This window comes from Linepithema humile, chromosome 3 (genome assembly GCF_040581485.1).
Source record: "Linepithema humile isolate Giens D197 chromosome 3, Lhum_UNIL_v1.0, whole genome shotgun sequence".
In the NCBI taxonomy this organism is placed as follows: domain Eukaryota; kingdom Metazoa; phylum Arthropoda; class Insecta; order Hymenoptera; family Formicidae; genus Linepithema; species Linepithema humile.
This window is the reverse complement of record NC_090130.1, coordinates 31,104,501-31,121,460: the sequence shown is the minus strand read 5'-3', so window position 1 is coordinate 31,121,460 and position 16,960 is coordinate 31,104,501. Positions and strand designations below refer to the sequence as shown.

At 40.0% G+C, this 16,960-nt stretch overlaps 1 protein-coding gene and 1 long non-coding RNA gene across 6 annotated transcripts in view; one reads left to right on the top strand and one right to left on the bottom strand.

Moving 5' to 3' along the window:
- Positions 1 to 15,635, bottom strand: part of LOC105670393 (defective proboscis extension response 1) — a 293,881-nt gene extending 278,246 nt beyond the window's left edge. The window contains exon 1 of the mRNA XM_012363900.2: positions 14,633 to 15,635. Within this exon, the coding sequence (XP_012219323.1) occupies positions 14,633 to 14,708 (76 nt within the window). The 5' untranslated portion in view covers positions 14,709 to 15,635. The remainder of the gene's footprint in view (positions 1 to 14,632) is intronic.
- Positions 1 to 16,960, top strand: part of LOC105670394 (uncharacterized) — a 181,398-nt gene that overhangs the window by 121,414 nt on the left and 43,024 nt on the right. For 4 of the 5 annotated variants that reach the window (XR_010889101.1, XR_001100425.2, XR_010889102.1 and 1 more), the window contains one exon: positions 16,811 to 16,923. The exons of the other annotated variant lie outside the window; for it this stretch is intronic. This is a non-coding gene — a long non-coding RNA (uncharacterized lncRNA). The remainder of the gene's footprint in view (positions 1 to 16,810; positions 16,924 to 16,960) is intronic. 5 annotated transcript variants of the gene reach the window in all.

Sequence of the window (16,960 nt, the reverse complement as noted above, 5' to 3'; positions counted from 1 at the left end):
GTGTACATTGCAAACAATGTCATCTTTTGCTGTATCTGTCTGGTGTGAACGTTCACCTGCCTGACATGTATGCAATCGCATTCGATATTTGCGAGTTAATCATCACGGCAATTCGCAAGTCAATTAACGCGATTAATTTGCACGCCAGTTAAACGCCTCTTCCCGCGTGACACTTCATCATCGGCACTCGCACTCGTTTCGCGTGCAATCGGACCGCATAGCCGTTCATGCGGCCGATACGACGAACACAGAAAATATGGAATTTCAGATGTCGATTTTACACGCGGCAGATTCAGTCGCGGTGTCAAAACCTATTCATACTTATGCGTAAGCGGGCGGCGGTTGGGCTGGCGGCGTATTTCAAATACGGCTGCGCGATTTTTCAAAGAGATTTCGCCCTGGGAAATCAAACGGAGTCTCTGCAATAAATTCATGTCCCTCGTCTAGTTGGGACCGAATTTTTTCTATATTTTTTCCTCTTCTTTCACCGTTTTTTTTTCCTTTTGAGCGACTGACGAGCGTGAATTGAGCCGGCAAACGCCTAATTGCACTTAGCGCTTAGTTCGTGGAAGAGACATCGTTGATTGCGTTGCTCTCACGATTGAGTTCTTAGTTTATACGTATATATATCTCGCTTATATATTTCTTATATAATTATAGTATGTATAACAAATTGCGCAATTTCTATGCAGTGATGTATCTCTTTTTATGTTATATGTATATTGGTTCGTCAGTATTCTGATAATGAAAGTTGATATTAATTAACAATCAATCAAATAATGAATAAAAATAAGTTATATAAAATATAAAAAGAAATCAAATAAATGTGCGTGAAAAAAATTTAATGCAAATGTAATGTAACAGTAATTAGAAAATACGTTCTATTGTAAGAGAGATTAATGCGAAAGTTTATGACAAGCTTTGTGACTTTGTTGGCTAATTTGAAAAAATTTAAAAAAGAAAGAATCTTCTCACTGACCTCATATGCTCTCGACAGTCATGAATTTTATATTCATGAATATTTCCAGAAGAGCAATCCACGCCAATGTGAAGAATTCGCTGCAGTATCTTCAATACATTTTATGACTTTTCTTTCGCGAGAGGATACTTTGCTCTCTGGGTTGATTTAATAAATCTATGTCACTAGTTTTATAATACACATTTAAAATTATGTATTGAAAATTTATGATGTTAATATTTACTTATAATTATCGTTATAAAATCTATTATTTTGACGTTGTAGATTTATTGTCATCTTTACTCAAAGTTTTTATTTAATGAAATCTTACAATGAAAAATACAAGAAAAATAATTTGTAAAACTTATATCTTTTAAAAACTTTTAAACTATAAAAAATAGATAGAGTAGGTTTCTTGGAATCAATTAATTCTTTAAACTTTAGAGAAAATTATTTTTACTTTGAAATTACTTTGTTAATGATGCATTACTTGAATTATCGATCATCTGTATTAAGAAACACTTTTGTTAGAGAATCTGGTTGCTATTCAAAAAGTCAATATACTGGAGAATATATTAAGTGATAAATAAAATAATGTATCAAGCATTCAAAAAGATTGAATATAAATTTAATATATCGATCAAAACCGCATTTAATGAAATCAATCTATTTAATATCTTGGTTATTATGTTTCTATTTTCAATTTTGCTTAACGCAAAATTAATATGTATCAATTTGTTATTGAATCGTTTTTGCTTAATTTTATGATATTCGTAATTTTTTAATATAAAAATTAACAAGTAAAAAAATAAAATGGATATATAAAACAAGAAAGATAGTTGTGCTTGTGATATATTCATAAATAAAAATGATATCGGTATTTCTATCATGCATCCGCAACAAAAGATTAAGTGACTGTCTAATTATAATATTTTTACTTTAATCGATCACAATTTCTTTCTTATTTTAAAAGATCTTGTAGCGATCTTAATTAATGATCTATAGTTGCATGCAGTCGCTCTGTACATTGACCTTTACTACTGAAAATATTTGAACTAGCGTATGACTCATTTCTGAAGATAGGAATATTTTTCATCGTGGCTTGTAAGAGAAATAGGTACTTAAAATACTTACAGCAAGTTTCGAACAACCTGTGTATGAATTCAGGCGTGTTTCGTTAAGATACCTAGAATGCGGAACTTCAAGAACCACTGCGACTGGCTGGCCCGCGTTGACATGTTCTTAACTCACCGAGAAGTCGCCGCCGGCCGCGTCGCGCGCCGATACTTCTGAACTTCAGGGCTCTTAACGACGAGTATTTTTATACTGTCATAACCTCGGATAACAAGTTCCCGGTTTTGCCGGGAACCGTCGCTATAATTCAATGTCGGAGGCCGGCGGGGGCCGTCTCTCGAGGCTCTATATCAACTTCTCGGACAGCCTAACTCCTACGCCTCTCCCTCCCCCCATCCTCCCCCTTTATCCCTCCCCCCCCCCCCCCCGGCGAACATGCGCCACCCACGTGCGGCGCATGTACGAAAAGCACGGTTTACCCCTTCATACATACGTAAGACGCAGCCGACCACTGAGATTACGACGTTCTTTTATTTATCGCGTCTCATGTGCCGCACGTTATGGATGACGCGACCAGGGATTCGACTTCGAGAATGCGCCGCGCTGTCTTCCGCCGATGGATACGACGGGAACAAATAAAGAAACGCGATCAATTGTTAACGTCGTGTCGTTAGCTCTCCGCGGAGCTCTCTGCGAATTTCATATCTTGCAACGAAAACAACGTCGTAAATTTATTTGACAACCAAGAGATAATTTGTACGTATAACCTTTGTCGTTCTTCTTCAATTATTTAAAATGTAGCAAGGCTAAACTTTTCAAAGATCCGCGGTACAAATCGCGCTTTATTTTCATAAAAAATCTTTAATTGCATAAAAGAAAACATATATATGTATATATAAAAGAATACCACATACGTTAGAGATGTGTAAATTCCTTACATATGTCATGTAGAATGAACCATTACATATAAGACTCTCAATCGAAGCGAGGTTGAATCTTGTCCTCGGTTAAATTGGAACATTGCACAACTGAGAAGGTTGTCAGGTAATTGGGTAATTGGATCTGTCACGTGTTGTATGCCTAGTTACACAATCTGCTGCCAATTGGACAAAGACGAAGGATTGAATTTCTTTCAAACGTTATTAAAACTTTCTTTCGGGAAACAATATTCTTCGAGAGACCTTCGTGCGCGCGCGCGCGTTTGACGTTTGAATTTTTTTAAGTAAACCAATTATTATACGATCGCGTTCTAGAAGCCGTATGTTACCGCTACTGAGTATAAGAGAAACTAAAGTAAAAAAGTGAAATCCGTAGAGACACACCCTGTATATTCGATCTGTGCTCATAAACAATTTATTTGTTGGTAAAGATATTGCGGTACGTCAAGAGAAAAAGATACGCGAGAGTAGTCAATTTCTCAAAGCCTGCGTGGCCGCACCGTGACGTTGAAATGTGATCGGGCTTATCTTCATGATGTACGAGATGCAAACACTCATTACATCTGCCTGTGCGAGGGAGCGAAATTTCTGGGGAAAAAAAATATATAGCCCCGCTGAGAGATACAGTGTAAAAAGGAGAATTCTTATTTGCAAATTGCTTTCTCCTGAGAAACGAATTTTCGCGTTTTGTTAGGACTCTTTATCAGATCTTATAAATAATTGCGTGGTTGTTACTACGATTGTTGGAATAATAGAAGAGAATTAAATATTTATCAACACTTAAATTCGTATTTTTACTGTGTATCTCGTGCTTAATATTAATTTTTGCATTTTTTACGTTGCTTTAACACTTTACTGATCCTAAAATATAGCAGATTTTGTAAGCATTTTTCTCGGTATAACGATTTATGAAAGAAATAGTAGTAGTGTCCACATTAGTGATCCTTAAAAACAGAAATATGACACGCATTATTCATGAATGTTAACTTTGTACAATATTGTATAAACAGCAACTTAATATTATATTAAATTTTAGGCTGTGAATAAACATCAAGATTAGATAATTATATTCAACGTTAAATACAGTGCTAGATAAGAGTTAGCGTACCGGATTTTCTGGCAGCAAGAGCTTCACCGCTAATGTTGTTTCTGACTTACAATGACGATGTTTGTAAATTTTACCCTAAACTTGGCTTCAAAGTTGCAGCATAATTTACCTTGCGCGACGTATCTTGACGCGAAATTAGGTGTAACATGCAGCGTTATGAAATTACGTAATTTAACAAAAAGCCACAAGTCACGCATATGAGCCACAAATTTTGTTCTCTTGAAAAAGTAATAAATTATTATAGCAGAAATTATTGGGTAGCAGCTGTAGGCAAAAGTAAAGAAAACATAACAGCGTACTTTGCAATTTTCAGGTATCTTTATTGTCCACGAATTGAGAAAGTCATGCACTTCGCGTAATTACCTTATTAATAAGTCCGAGCATTTTGCATTTCGCATTTTTCTTAGCGAAGCGCACGACGGAAAGCGCGATTCGTATAGCGTAGCACAGAGCGGTGCTTTATTTATTTATCGGACTCTAGCAGAGCAGCGGGCGCAGCTCGCAGACGTCGCCGAATAGCTCGAAATTCGAAGGCTTTCGAGAAAATTGCAAACGCGAACGCCGCGGGGGAAAAAGCTCGCCTTTATGCGGCCGGGTCGCGCGACACAGACGCGAGAGGGGTAGACGCGGTGGCGGAAGATTTGTCAAGCTCAAAGACGGTAGTGAGCAAAAGTTCCATGTACTTCAACAATTTCCCCGACGCTCGGACGGGTGGGTACACGCATGACACAAGCATCACCCACGCACTCAGGGAAGCTTGAAGAAGTTTGAGGCCGTGGCCGAGATTCTTGCCATCCGTTAAAGCGGATGATGTCACCTCTCCTATAAATCGCACGACGCAACAAGATAACAGTATGTTCGCTAGTAATCCTTGAGTCTAAACACTATTCCAGACGAAGCAAATATTTGCCAAACACCCGATAAACGCGAACTTGCGGCATTATGTGTAACTTCACTACATGCTTGCGTGAGTGCATTTGATGGTATTGAACCAATTTTTACATGTTATTCTACCACAAAGTGCGCCGCATAATTTATGTAAATTGTATAATTAATTAAATAACACACGAGAATAAACGCATTTTGCGGCATTTTGCAGTTTGGTTGTTTTTGACAATCAATAACATTTACCGGAATTACACGCAACAAATTGTTGGAAATAATGCCACGGATCGATTCACCTAATATTTTTTTCTAAGCATTCCTCCATTTATTTATTCACTACCTTTGCGCAATTGTAGAGCTGCCCATTAAGCACGTATGAGGGTCGGAGTAATGACTGTAATAATACAAATTCTGTACATTCTGGTCGAGTGAAACGAGTTTAAGCGGATTATACCGGACGGTAGTAGCGGCCATATACCGGAGTTTAAATACGGATTGGATCCTTTTTGCATCGTCGTCCGACCTCATAATATGAATATTTTACGTCACGCCTCGATTAATAATCTTTTTCGATAATGTTTTGTTGGAATGATTATTGTCGCATTACGTGTGAATCGTTTGCGTAAATTTTTTATTTTTTTCTCTCTCTCTCTCTTTCCTCTTTTATTCTATTCTCCGTCCTCTCGATATGCATTTTAATCCACAAATTTGTAACGCGGATTTGTTGCCTACTGGATTGCGACAACCCGTGATATTCTATATCGAACAAACGGGCAACGGGTTGTTGTGGCGATTAAAAAAATAGTTGCTTAGCCATATACAAAAACATTTTGTTTAGCATTTGTTGCACAAACAGTTTTTTTGCTTAGAAATGTAAACAGAGTCTCAGTTTTCCGAATTCTCCCGTTACACAAATAAAAACTATTTATTTGCGATACCCAAGTTGAAATAGAACCAGTTTCGAAAACCAGGAAGATATTATTTTGCTGCAAAAATTGAATAGAGAATAATTGAAATACTATATACATAAAATAATTAGATTCTATATACAATTATATAAAATATCACATTGCAAACGAGAGAGATCGTAGGATTTCGTATGAATTCATGCAAATCTGATTAATTTAATACCTATCTAACTTATCTAATTTAAGATAAAATTTATTAATATTAATATTTTTATTAACATTATTACTGAATAATTATATTTGCAATTTTTCCCTGTCAAAATAATGTTTTGGTGGTCATTTACTCAATTTGTGCGGCTGCGACCAAAAACTCCGTGCATGATATCGTTATGGTTTCCAAGCGAGATTCTCTTCCAGCAGGCGCAGACACTGGTGTAACTATGATCAACTATATACAACGTCATTATGTAGTTACGTTATAAGGTACGTCGATTCTCCTGCGAGAGTAACCTTTAGCCGGCTTTGTGTTGCAAGCAAGTCTAACGTTTACTCGTTAACTACTAATTACGGTAGGCAATTTAGCGACACGTCCGATCCTCATTACGAATTCATAATGTACGTCGGAGTTGAGCAAACTCCAAATTTATTGCTTTTATTAACAGAAATGTACACACATGAATGATTCTATTGTATTGTGTTCCTAATAGTTTCTTTAGTTCACGATATGTTCACGATTATAAAGATAATATTATATATAATAAGTATATTATTTTTATTAATTTTTATTATTATAATTAAAATATTTTTTCTCCCTTTATTTGAATAACTTAATTATGATATTGAGCTGCTAGAATTTGATAGTGTAGAGTTTGTAACATTTATTTACTGTCTTTCACGGGAAATGTCACGTATGATAAAACATGCATATATGACTACATGCTTTTTTTGTGCTTTTATCACTGTAATGGACGGTAACTAGCCATCCCTTTAGCGTATCCCAATCCGGATAATCCTCCGCAATATGCGCGATGACTTTTGTATTTTTTCTTCCGCTGCTAAATTACACAATGATTACGGCGCGATGGGGAGCTGAATGCTTCGTTATTACGTTTCAATTAGCAAGTCCTGTCTGTGGTATTTGTGGCGATTGGAATCAGTTATATTATTAGACAGGTCGGGTCACGCGTCCGCGCGGTTGTGTATGCCCACGTGATCCGCTTATATTTTCCCATTCGTCCGCGTAACGAACCTCATCAAGACTGTAATGGATTTCCAGACCGCGCAAAAATGTAATTCTGTCGATAGTCTATCGGGAACACAGAAATCGAATGTTACACGCTGCCGTGTTATGAAATGGATAATGTGACGTCGAAAACGATTCCTCCGGCGGTGATAATAACTTTATATGTGCACTACTGATAATTTGCTATTTAGCTGCATGTGATGTTAAATTGAAATCAAATAGCAGTTATATTGTTTTGAGTCACAACTGTGCAACATTCGCAATGCAATATTTTCTATCTTTTGTTGGTCTTCTCAAAAGCTGTGTTTGGTCAAATTTCCAACGAATTCGAATACTCATGAATTTGAAGTCGGTGTAAAGTGTTTTATATTTTTTGCGATTTTCTCGGCGAAAGAATTACGAGATACATTATCGTATCGTGCTCCGGGATATTTTCCCGTTTCGAAAAGAAACTACGCCCGCAGTGGTTTGTCGAAACACTCGCAGCAGTCTATTAACAGCTGTACTTCGAGGAAAGAAGGAAAAAAGGAGCGCCTGGATGGGGTTGTAAATGGCGATTTACGATCACATGCGAGCGTCGTAAATGAACGCGCGGGACAATGCGCGGCCTCTCGTGTTACAAAACGCGGCACGGAAAGTGCGTTCACTTAGGGGGCTCGACCGATGATAAAAATGCAAGACGGGGGCGTATTCCGGCGGGAAATGTATGTATGCTGCGCGCTAAGCCGCTCGTAAATAATAGCCGGGGATTTCGCGGGTGCCGCAGATAAGCGAGAGCAAAGCGATCCTTCGCGCTAATTTAATCTCGCTTTATCCCGAGTGTTTTAATACCGTGTTTAAATTTAATGGACCCGGGTCATTTAATTTTTCCGGGGCAGAAGCTTTCGCTTGACGATAACACTGTAATGTATATTTATCGTAGATACAGTGCGCGTAAGAATATTCTTGTAAGGAGCGCAATTAAAGGATCCCACGATAAAACCGGACAAATCCGAACATTTGAAATGTTACGCACAATTAGCTCGCAGTTATATTTGTTTTTAATATCTGGAATAACATTCTGCAGAACGACGTGAAAGATACTCGCAGGTTCTTCACTAACATGATATAACGTTTGTAAACTAAGAATATGGTGTAACGCATACATCTAGATAACTGGAAGTTTGCCGCAAGCGCCTGGGGCGACGTGAAATAGTCATCTACCACAGTTTAATGTGCGCGAATACGATTACATAATTATGTCAACTCTAGCATGTTACGTGTGTGTTTCGAATGATAATCGCAATTCAATATCGTTACAGTAATATATTGCTCTCAAACGATATCATTACAGTAATATATTGCTATCAAACGATATGTACATAGATATCTGTCAATGAGATAAGATTTACATTTGAGCACTATTTGCTATCATGCTGTTTGTGAGAATCTTCAAGCGTTTTATTCTATTTTATCATCTTTCGTAATCATTTCCTTCTAATCACTTTACGCGTATTAATTTCTAATCTTTCATCAGTAAACGAAATAACAAGTGAAATTGAATTATAAAGATTTCATTTTATAATTATACTGTTGATTATCTCTGTGTGTTAGAGTGGAGATGCAATTTGAATTTTTTGTTCCATTTAAAAGATTGAAAGAAAAATTTGAGTGAAAGTATGCAGCAACATTTTGCATTCATTAATATTCAAAATTCCGATAGAATACTAAAAAATTTTTTATTATTTTTTAATATAGCTGTACGTTAAATGTATTTGTAACAAAAATATGATTTTGTCTTTTACTCTACTTTAGAAATCGTTATTTATAAAGATACGGAAAATGCGGCTCGCGCGTGACTTCTCTCGAACATGAACGGTATTCGTTCACGTTAGCGATTACAAGCAGGAAGGAAGACAGGGCGGTATTCTCAGGTGGCTTTCTCGCGGTGGCACGCGGAGTCGCGCGCACGTACGCGGCGGCAGGACGTGTCATCGACTTACAGCCGCTCCGGCTGGGTCCAGGTTATGTAATACATAAAGCAGGACACGAGTCCGCGATATGAAGCCGGGCGTGCGTCAAGGCGCCTTGCGGAACTTGCCCGGGCTTTTGGAGTGATTTATGGCAGCGAACGCGCATGATTATGGAGATTTTCTCTCACTGGGGTGTGCGTATATTTATCTTCCGAATGCATTATGAAGATTATATATCGATTTCCTCGGCGATTTTTATAAACGGCGCCGTATTCTCATTAAGCGCTAAGTACCCGACGATTCATAGCACGATTATTTGCTCCCCAGCCATTATTAATTACGGCCGACACGTGCCTCCGAATAAGCGTCGCTTCGTTGTTTTCCCGCAAAGGAGAGGTGTACGATCGTCAATTAAATATCCTTTTCTCCCTTATTTTATAATAGGGGAGGATAAAAAAAAACATTTGTTCAGCAGAAATATTTTATGCTAAGTGAACAGGTTGAATTAAGTTTAGTTACTTGTACTGCACAATTCTTTTGGCGGTAAGATATTGTTTTTTTTTTCAATGTCTCTATACGGGTCGATTTTAGCAAACTATTCAACGTAATTAAATTCCAGCAATATAATTGAATTAATTAGAATGGTATCGCAGGGAATAAAGACCGTGAGATGTTAGTTTGCAATTTCTACGAACTGTGCGCCTGGCAATTCCGTTATGGTTAATTAAACTTTGAAACGGATGTTGACGCGAGTATGGGCGAAATAGAATATACGACTCGTGCGCGCGCGCGTTACGTTATGCATCGAATTGGACAGCAATGATCATACAGCTTGTTATTGTTATTGCGCACGAGTAAATTATTTTGTAAATTCGAATAACGCAAAACTGCTGACGCAAATAAAATAGATTGACTCCTCGTTAATTTCTCCGTTATGTAATTATTGTATTTTTCGTCAAAACTATCCGTCGAGTTTCATGTCGCGCGATTATTATATTTTTATATCGCGTCGATATTGAAATTGCGGCTAGTGAGAAATTTCCTTCGTAAAATTGCTTTTTTTTTTTATTGCGACATTCCACGTGCAAATGGAAATAGAAATTGTACGCGCTGTGTAAACACGTCTACACGCTTTCCGCGTGTATTGCGGATCCGTAACACCGAAATCTTGTGTAACCGTGTCGGCAACGAAAATTACGTGTAACCGCTGTTTGAACTGCTGCTGCTGCTGAATTTGACCGCTTGTCAGCTACTTTCAATTACACGCTCTCCACAGCATGTTGCGAAACCTGAGTTTCGCCGTGAATTCGAGAGCAAAGCTATTGATTGAGCCTAGGTAAACGGATTAGCACTTGGAGAAATGAACACTTTCACCCCGATACTTGGGTTTTTTCGACTTTTTTTTCACTTCAGATTTAATTTTAGATTCAGACACAGAGTTCAAACTGCTCACTATTTTAGCTTGTTTACGGTTTTCAGATTTATGTCGTGTATCAAAATATTTGGATAGACATGTTACAAATCGCATTTGCGAATTGTCTAATTATTTTGCACTGGATTCAAAAATATATGAAGGTATAACTTATATGCTTTTCGTTAATTAACAAATGACACAATCTCTTCATTTGTAATTCCACTTAAAACAGATTTTGCTTTAACAGGATTGTTTAGTCTCAATTATCAAGATATTTGCATATTAAAAAGTGCGCTGAAAAGACTCGGCATGCAATTGAATATCCGCTACGGAAAAGTTAATTCCGAATTGATCAGACTCCGTTGATGAAGTTTTGTAAGATGCATTCTCGAGCAATCTGTATAAAACTACGCGTCGGATCGACAAACGAGCTCCCACCGGCCTAGACTGGTCTCCCTATAATTACAGAGACTAACGACGCGATTTTGTGCGTGTCGGTGAAAAGCGGCGTTCCCCGCTCGCGCAACTTCGCGAGATTGATTTTCTGCAATTAGAGGACGGCCTTAACGAGTTTCCGCTGAAACGGGGTGCTTTTTGCTAACCATATCGCGTGTTTCCTCGTCGCGCCAACGTCCTGCACATCTTAATGGATTCTCAAGAGGATTCTTAATATTGTCCAAAAAGATCGCAGTTTTCTTATAGGCTGATCGCGCCCAACCTCGGGACTGTTTGATGCACTACAGAAAAGATGCACTACAGAAGAAGAGGGAGAAGCTTTTTGAAGACCCTTCTCTTTATTAAAAGCCTGATTTCTTTCCGGTCATTTGATCCCGAGTCGGGGAATATGTAACGTTCGCTCTCAAAAGAGAGCTCACAAAGTCGTCACTCAGCGACAAAAAATAGCGAACGACCTGAATAACAAACTGTGTAGAGGAAAATATCTTTAATAAGTAACTTGGGGCGAGTTTCTCTCTCTCTCTCTCTTTCTTTCTCTCTCTCTCTTTCTCTCTCTCTCTCTCTTACCAACTTAAGACGCGACTTTCGAGGTAATTAAAAAGCCCTCGCGGCTAAATTGCGATCCTGGTTAATTGCACGATTGCAATTATGCGCTATACGCGACGCACTGCATCTGGGAGTGCGTTATATTAAAAATGCGCGCGTCAAAGCGTAAGTCGTGTACGTGTTAATTAATTCACGTTATCGCGAATTAGGTTGAGTTAAGCCGCTCAGTCGTGCTCGCGTTCTTTACGTTGCGCTGCAATAGCACGCGATCTACCATAATTTCCGGCCAAATTGCCATCACCCGACTTTTCGACGCCACCTGTAATGCACGTCATACAATTACACTCTGTTTACTTATTTTATATACCTCGCAACGAATTTACATTTTTCCAAAAAAAGCGTTGATGGCGCGCGTTGCGTCACGGATGGAAATATTAATACGTGTTCGTCAATTTAGAATATCTAATATCTCGCAGGTGAATATCAGTATTATTGCTAATCGAAAGCGCTCGTTAAATTCCGCGTCACCGGTTACGGACAGTTTCTAATGCGCCTTCGAATCAGCCGCTCATCGGTTATGCTCTCGCTAGGCAACTGCGTGCTCGCGAATCGTTCGCATATACGTCAATCAACTCAGCGCTGAATTCACATTAGCGTTAAACGCACACGCAGCACGCGAATACAGGGGATTGTATCGGTGCATCAGCGTCGATCATGCAACTATTTCCACGCCTGTTAACGACTAATTAGGCAGGAGCAATAAAATCTGCGTGCATACATTTCGCGTCGGTACGTTGATAGAAAATTAATGTACGGACTTGTGCTTGATTGAAAAAAGTAACATTTGCAGATCACGGATAAAAAGTATTTTATAACTTACTTTTATTTCTAATTAGTTATCTGTAATTTCAATACTTCTTTCCTTCTCTTTGCCATTTCACAAATTAATACTTAAAATATATTCATATAAATTCTTTCCTACATTAGCATAATTAGTAATTAGTTCCGCGCTATTAGTAACAGCGTTAATTGTACAAATTTATACAATTCGTGCCTCACTTTGAGGCATGATCTATAAGTCGCAACGAAATTCGAAATACAATTACATGTTGAGGAGTGGCGAAGGTACGGTTTGTAATTTTATGTACCGTGTAATACAATAAACATTTTTGGAAATTCGAAATATCAATAATAAATATTACATCAGTGTTTTATATTGCATAGAATTATAAATTGATTTCTATCTTCTATCTATTGTCGCAAGTTCTAAATCTCTTAAAGTGAATTTAAACCACATATTTAAAAGTGCTTTTGTATAATACAGATATTTTGATAAATTTTAATTCGTTGGAATGTTATTATCGTCTATTTTTGACAAAATATCGATTTAGCTAAATAACTCTAATTTTTTCTCAACGTAATACTTGAAAACAGAAGGCAACGCGTCGTCACCTTCGCGAAATACAATGTTCGTGCTGCCAGGTTAGTTTCAGAGCACTGAAATCACGACATCTCCCTTGACAGCCGGTGAAACAATCGCCGCGAGTGTTTGCACGTCGCACTCAATTACGTTCTCGAGCCAATACGCAATGGTGGAACAAAGCTAACGCTTTTGTGCCGTCTCTGTGAGCATCTCCGACATGCACCGTGTCCTGCCGCGCTCTGATTGTAAAGACTGTCGCGTTCGTAATCACCACTCAATGACGATTATTCGCTTGTTCCCGTTTGCTCTGCGGTTTCCGCCGATTTGCGAACAGACGGGCCGACTTTTAATTATTCAACCGACGCCACGCCGTAAAATGTCGTCGGTGGTGGCTGCGTAATCTCATAGTCGTCGCGGTTGTCGTCGTCGTCGTCGTCGTCGTCGTCGTCGTCGTCGTCGTCGTCGCGCCGCTAAACTGTATACCATGGATAAACCCTCGCACACGTGTTTCCGCACATTAGCACGTATGCCATCTCCCTGGTACGCGGTCCCGAGCGGCGCGCTCGAGCAGCCACCTCCAGCGCGATTATCCTGGATCACTGACTATGAACCGACAATTAAGCGCGCGGGAGTAAACGCGATCGGACGCGCGCGCGATGCTTCTAAACTCGACAGCCGCGAGTTCTTGTCGTGTGCGCGCGAGCGTTTCTGCAAGTTCGAAGTGGTGCAGTTCGGTCGAACTGACATAATCTCCGCCCGCGTAATTACTTTGGATCACTATGAGCGACAACCCAAGCTACGCGAGCGGGCAAACGTTAGGTAACTTGATACAATTTCGCGCTAACACGAAAATTCTCATGCTACCAGCATCCGCGAAACTCTGCAGAGAGATGATCCGATATGACTTGTCCTTTGATTACTGAAGTGCACATTAAGTTTTAAACATAAATTTACTGAATGGAATTCGTACAATTAAACAAGTTTAATCTACAATTTATATAGGCCAACAAATAATGTCTTTTGCATTTTTATTTTGTTATACGTTTTATAAATTTTTATGATAATTGCTAATTCTTGAGTAAAAAAATGTAGATGTTTAATCGCTCCCGAAATTTGAGATAATATTGGACGGATTTTTGAATTGAACTCTCAAGTACACTGTATTTGGTCCAATTAGCGTTTTAAAATCTCTTTTATGCGTACGTGTTCCTCATTGATTTGCGATTAGCAATGCAAGGCTGCGCGCGGTGATTAGAGGTAGATGACTGCGGAAAAGCTCGGACGGCTTCGCGAAGGTTCTTGAAGTTCAACACAGCATAATGGAGCAGGGATTTCTTGCGACGCTTTGGTTTTATGGAACACCAAATACCTATTCTGTCGGCGATTATACCCCTCTACAAACGTTAATGGCATTATAAGGATATTTAGCACGAAAAGGCAAGGATTATGCTCAACTCCATTAGGAACGCTTGATTGTGAAGATTAATTCTGTCACGCCGCATTAATTTCAGCTATAAGTTTTCCGGATGAGCGCGAGAATGCAGAAATAACTGTATCAGATTTCATCACTGACATTCAATTACGCAGATTAGTCCCGCAGGAACGCGTTATCTCGAACATTTCCGCAAGAACGCGGTAAGTTTCCATGACGATGAGGGCGAAGTTGGAGCGGACGATCTAGCTCGCTCGCTAACATTCTGCGGATTTTAGACGAGATTAGAACGTACCTTGGCTGACCGCGATCGCCTCGATAACCAGCAGAAAACCAGCGAGTACCAGGACGGCGAGCCAGCGACACAGCATTTTTAACACCTCGATCGCTCGCTGCACTACCGATCCTTGCTCGTTAAACGCTTGTCAATATTCAGTACTGCGAAATGAATATCAATTCTTTTGTTGCTGTGTCCGCGCACTTGTGTGCAACTTCTTTCACTTTTTTTTTCTTTTACAGCGAAGCTCAGTTTAATCTTTTGTCAAATCGAGAACAATGCTTTTCCCAGGCATCTATTTCGCTTTGTCAAAGACCATACATGTGTGTTCCGTACTCCACTGTAAGCAATTTTTTTATTAACTTTTACATGCACATAAGTGTTCCGATAGAAAAATCCTCACTGCATCACGATTAACACCTGAAGAGGGATTAATTATTCACGTCAGCAGTTTTGCTGAAACAATCAGCTCCGGATTCGCGGAAGCGAAGAATGCGAGAGCCACGGTATATCTTTAATCGAGTTTCACGGGGTGAAATCGATTGTAAATCCTCAATAGTATTCGACAGACAATAAGGTCCGGGTGCTCACAGACGGCGTTCCGCGGCCGCTTTCGCGCGGCCGACATGCACGCGTCCCCGATGATGACAGCAGCCGCGCTCACGTGGAGCCGTCGCCTGGACGAGCGTCGCGACGCGCGACCCGCGAGTGCTCGGTCTCAGGCGCAGCATCCTCCGGCCGGGACGGCGCACTATCGCGTTTTATCGCAGAGATCGGTCGGTCAGATTCGGAGTCACCTTCCGAGATTAACTCACGCAACTTTGCCGGACGATCGTCATCGTACGCTTTTGATCGTCGCCGAACCGACACGTCACCGTCTTTCGCCGTCTTTCGCCTTCGTCGTCGTCGTCGTCGTCCCGCGCGACGACGTTGAACCCGCATGGACCAGCCGCCGGCGCGGATGAGGCCTGCCGCTCGGCGTCGCGGCGCGAAATGATCCTGCGGGGGATACTCGCCCCGGCGCGCTTGCGCGATGACTTTGCTGCGTTCGCCGCGGATAAAGCGCGGACCGGTTACGCGCAGACCACTTCTCTTCTCTCCCTGCTTCTCCTCTCTTCCTTCACCCCCTCACCCTCTTTCCTTCCGCACATTCTCGCGCGACGTCGCGGTCGCCGGGAGATGACCGCTGCGTCGAGATCGGGGGTTGCACCCCGGAGCACACACACGTCCGACACTTGTCGAGGGGCCCGTCTTGTTGTCGATTCCGCTACCTCCGGGCGCTCCTGCGAGAATTATGATGTCGTCGCTGCTGACGGATCGGCGAATTTCGCCCGTATTAGATTGCCTACTGCCGGCTATCGCAACACTCCTTCCGCCACACGAATCGTCGTGTTCCGCGTAATCTAATTCCATCGCTGATCGCGAAAGTTCGCATTTTTCTTTTCGGATTGACTTAAACAAACATAAATGCTAAACTTGATCGGTTGAATTTATATCGAGTGCGTTGTTGAAGTTACGTAACTTGCCAACATCCAATCAATATATGTTAATAACGCGCTGGAGTTTGACGCGGAACGTTACTCGTTTTACTCCACTTCGAAGTTGATAATTGCTCGCGCCTGCATCACAGACCATTGAACTCCAAGAACTCGGCAAGTATTGCCAAACTGCAGCACATTGGTAGCGACGCATAACGTGTTTCTGTTTACAGAAACTTATCGACGTGAATACCGTTGCCAAGTATGCGCCGCAAGGCTCGCCTCTATCGACAATAACTGCTGTTAATGTTAGCATGCTAGACGGAAGCCCTCGATTGCGAGCGCGCTATATCAGCGCAAGGGTTTACAGAAACTATGATCTATGTACGCTTTATTCAAAGGCTTGGCAAGGATCAGTGAATCTGTGGAATCACGTGCTAATAGCTTCTCTGTCGAAAGTGTTTTCAAACTGCAAATTTGTGGAATTATAGGATCAAACTTTCATGGAATCAATAGTGAGATTTTTTTTTCTTTTTGCGATATATTCACGCTCCGCAGTTTATTGATTTGGTAATGTATTATGCACACAAACCAATCTTCTATCATTGTGAATGTAATTTTTATTATCTGTAAAGTTTTTCTTTTTTTCGCATATAGTAATTATTATATTATCATTATTATTTATTAATTTCTCCTCAATTTACATTTTAAATTACAGGTTGATTTACTGCGATATTACTGCCAAAAGCCTTTGATCGCCGGTTAGTATCGATTATGATCGTCAACCGTATTGGCTTTAAAATTTTCCGAGCTGACTACCACTGATCATGTGTGAGTATCTATTTACCTATATATCTATATTTACCGA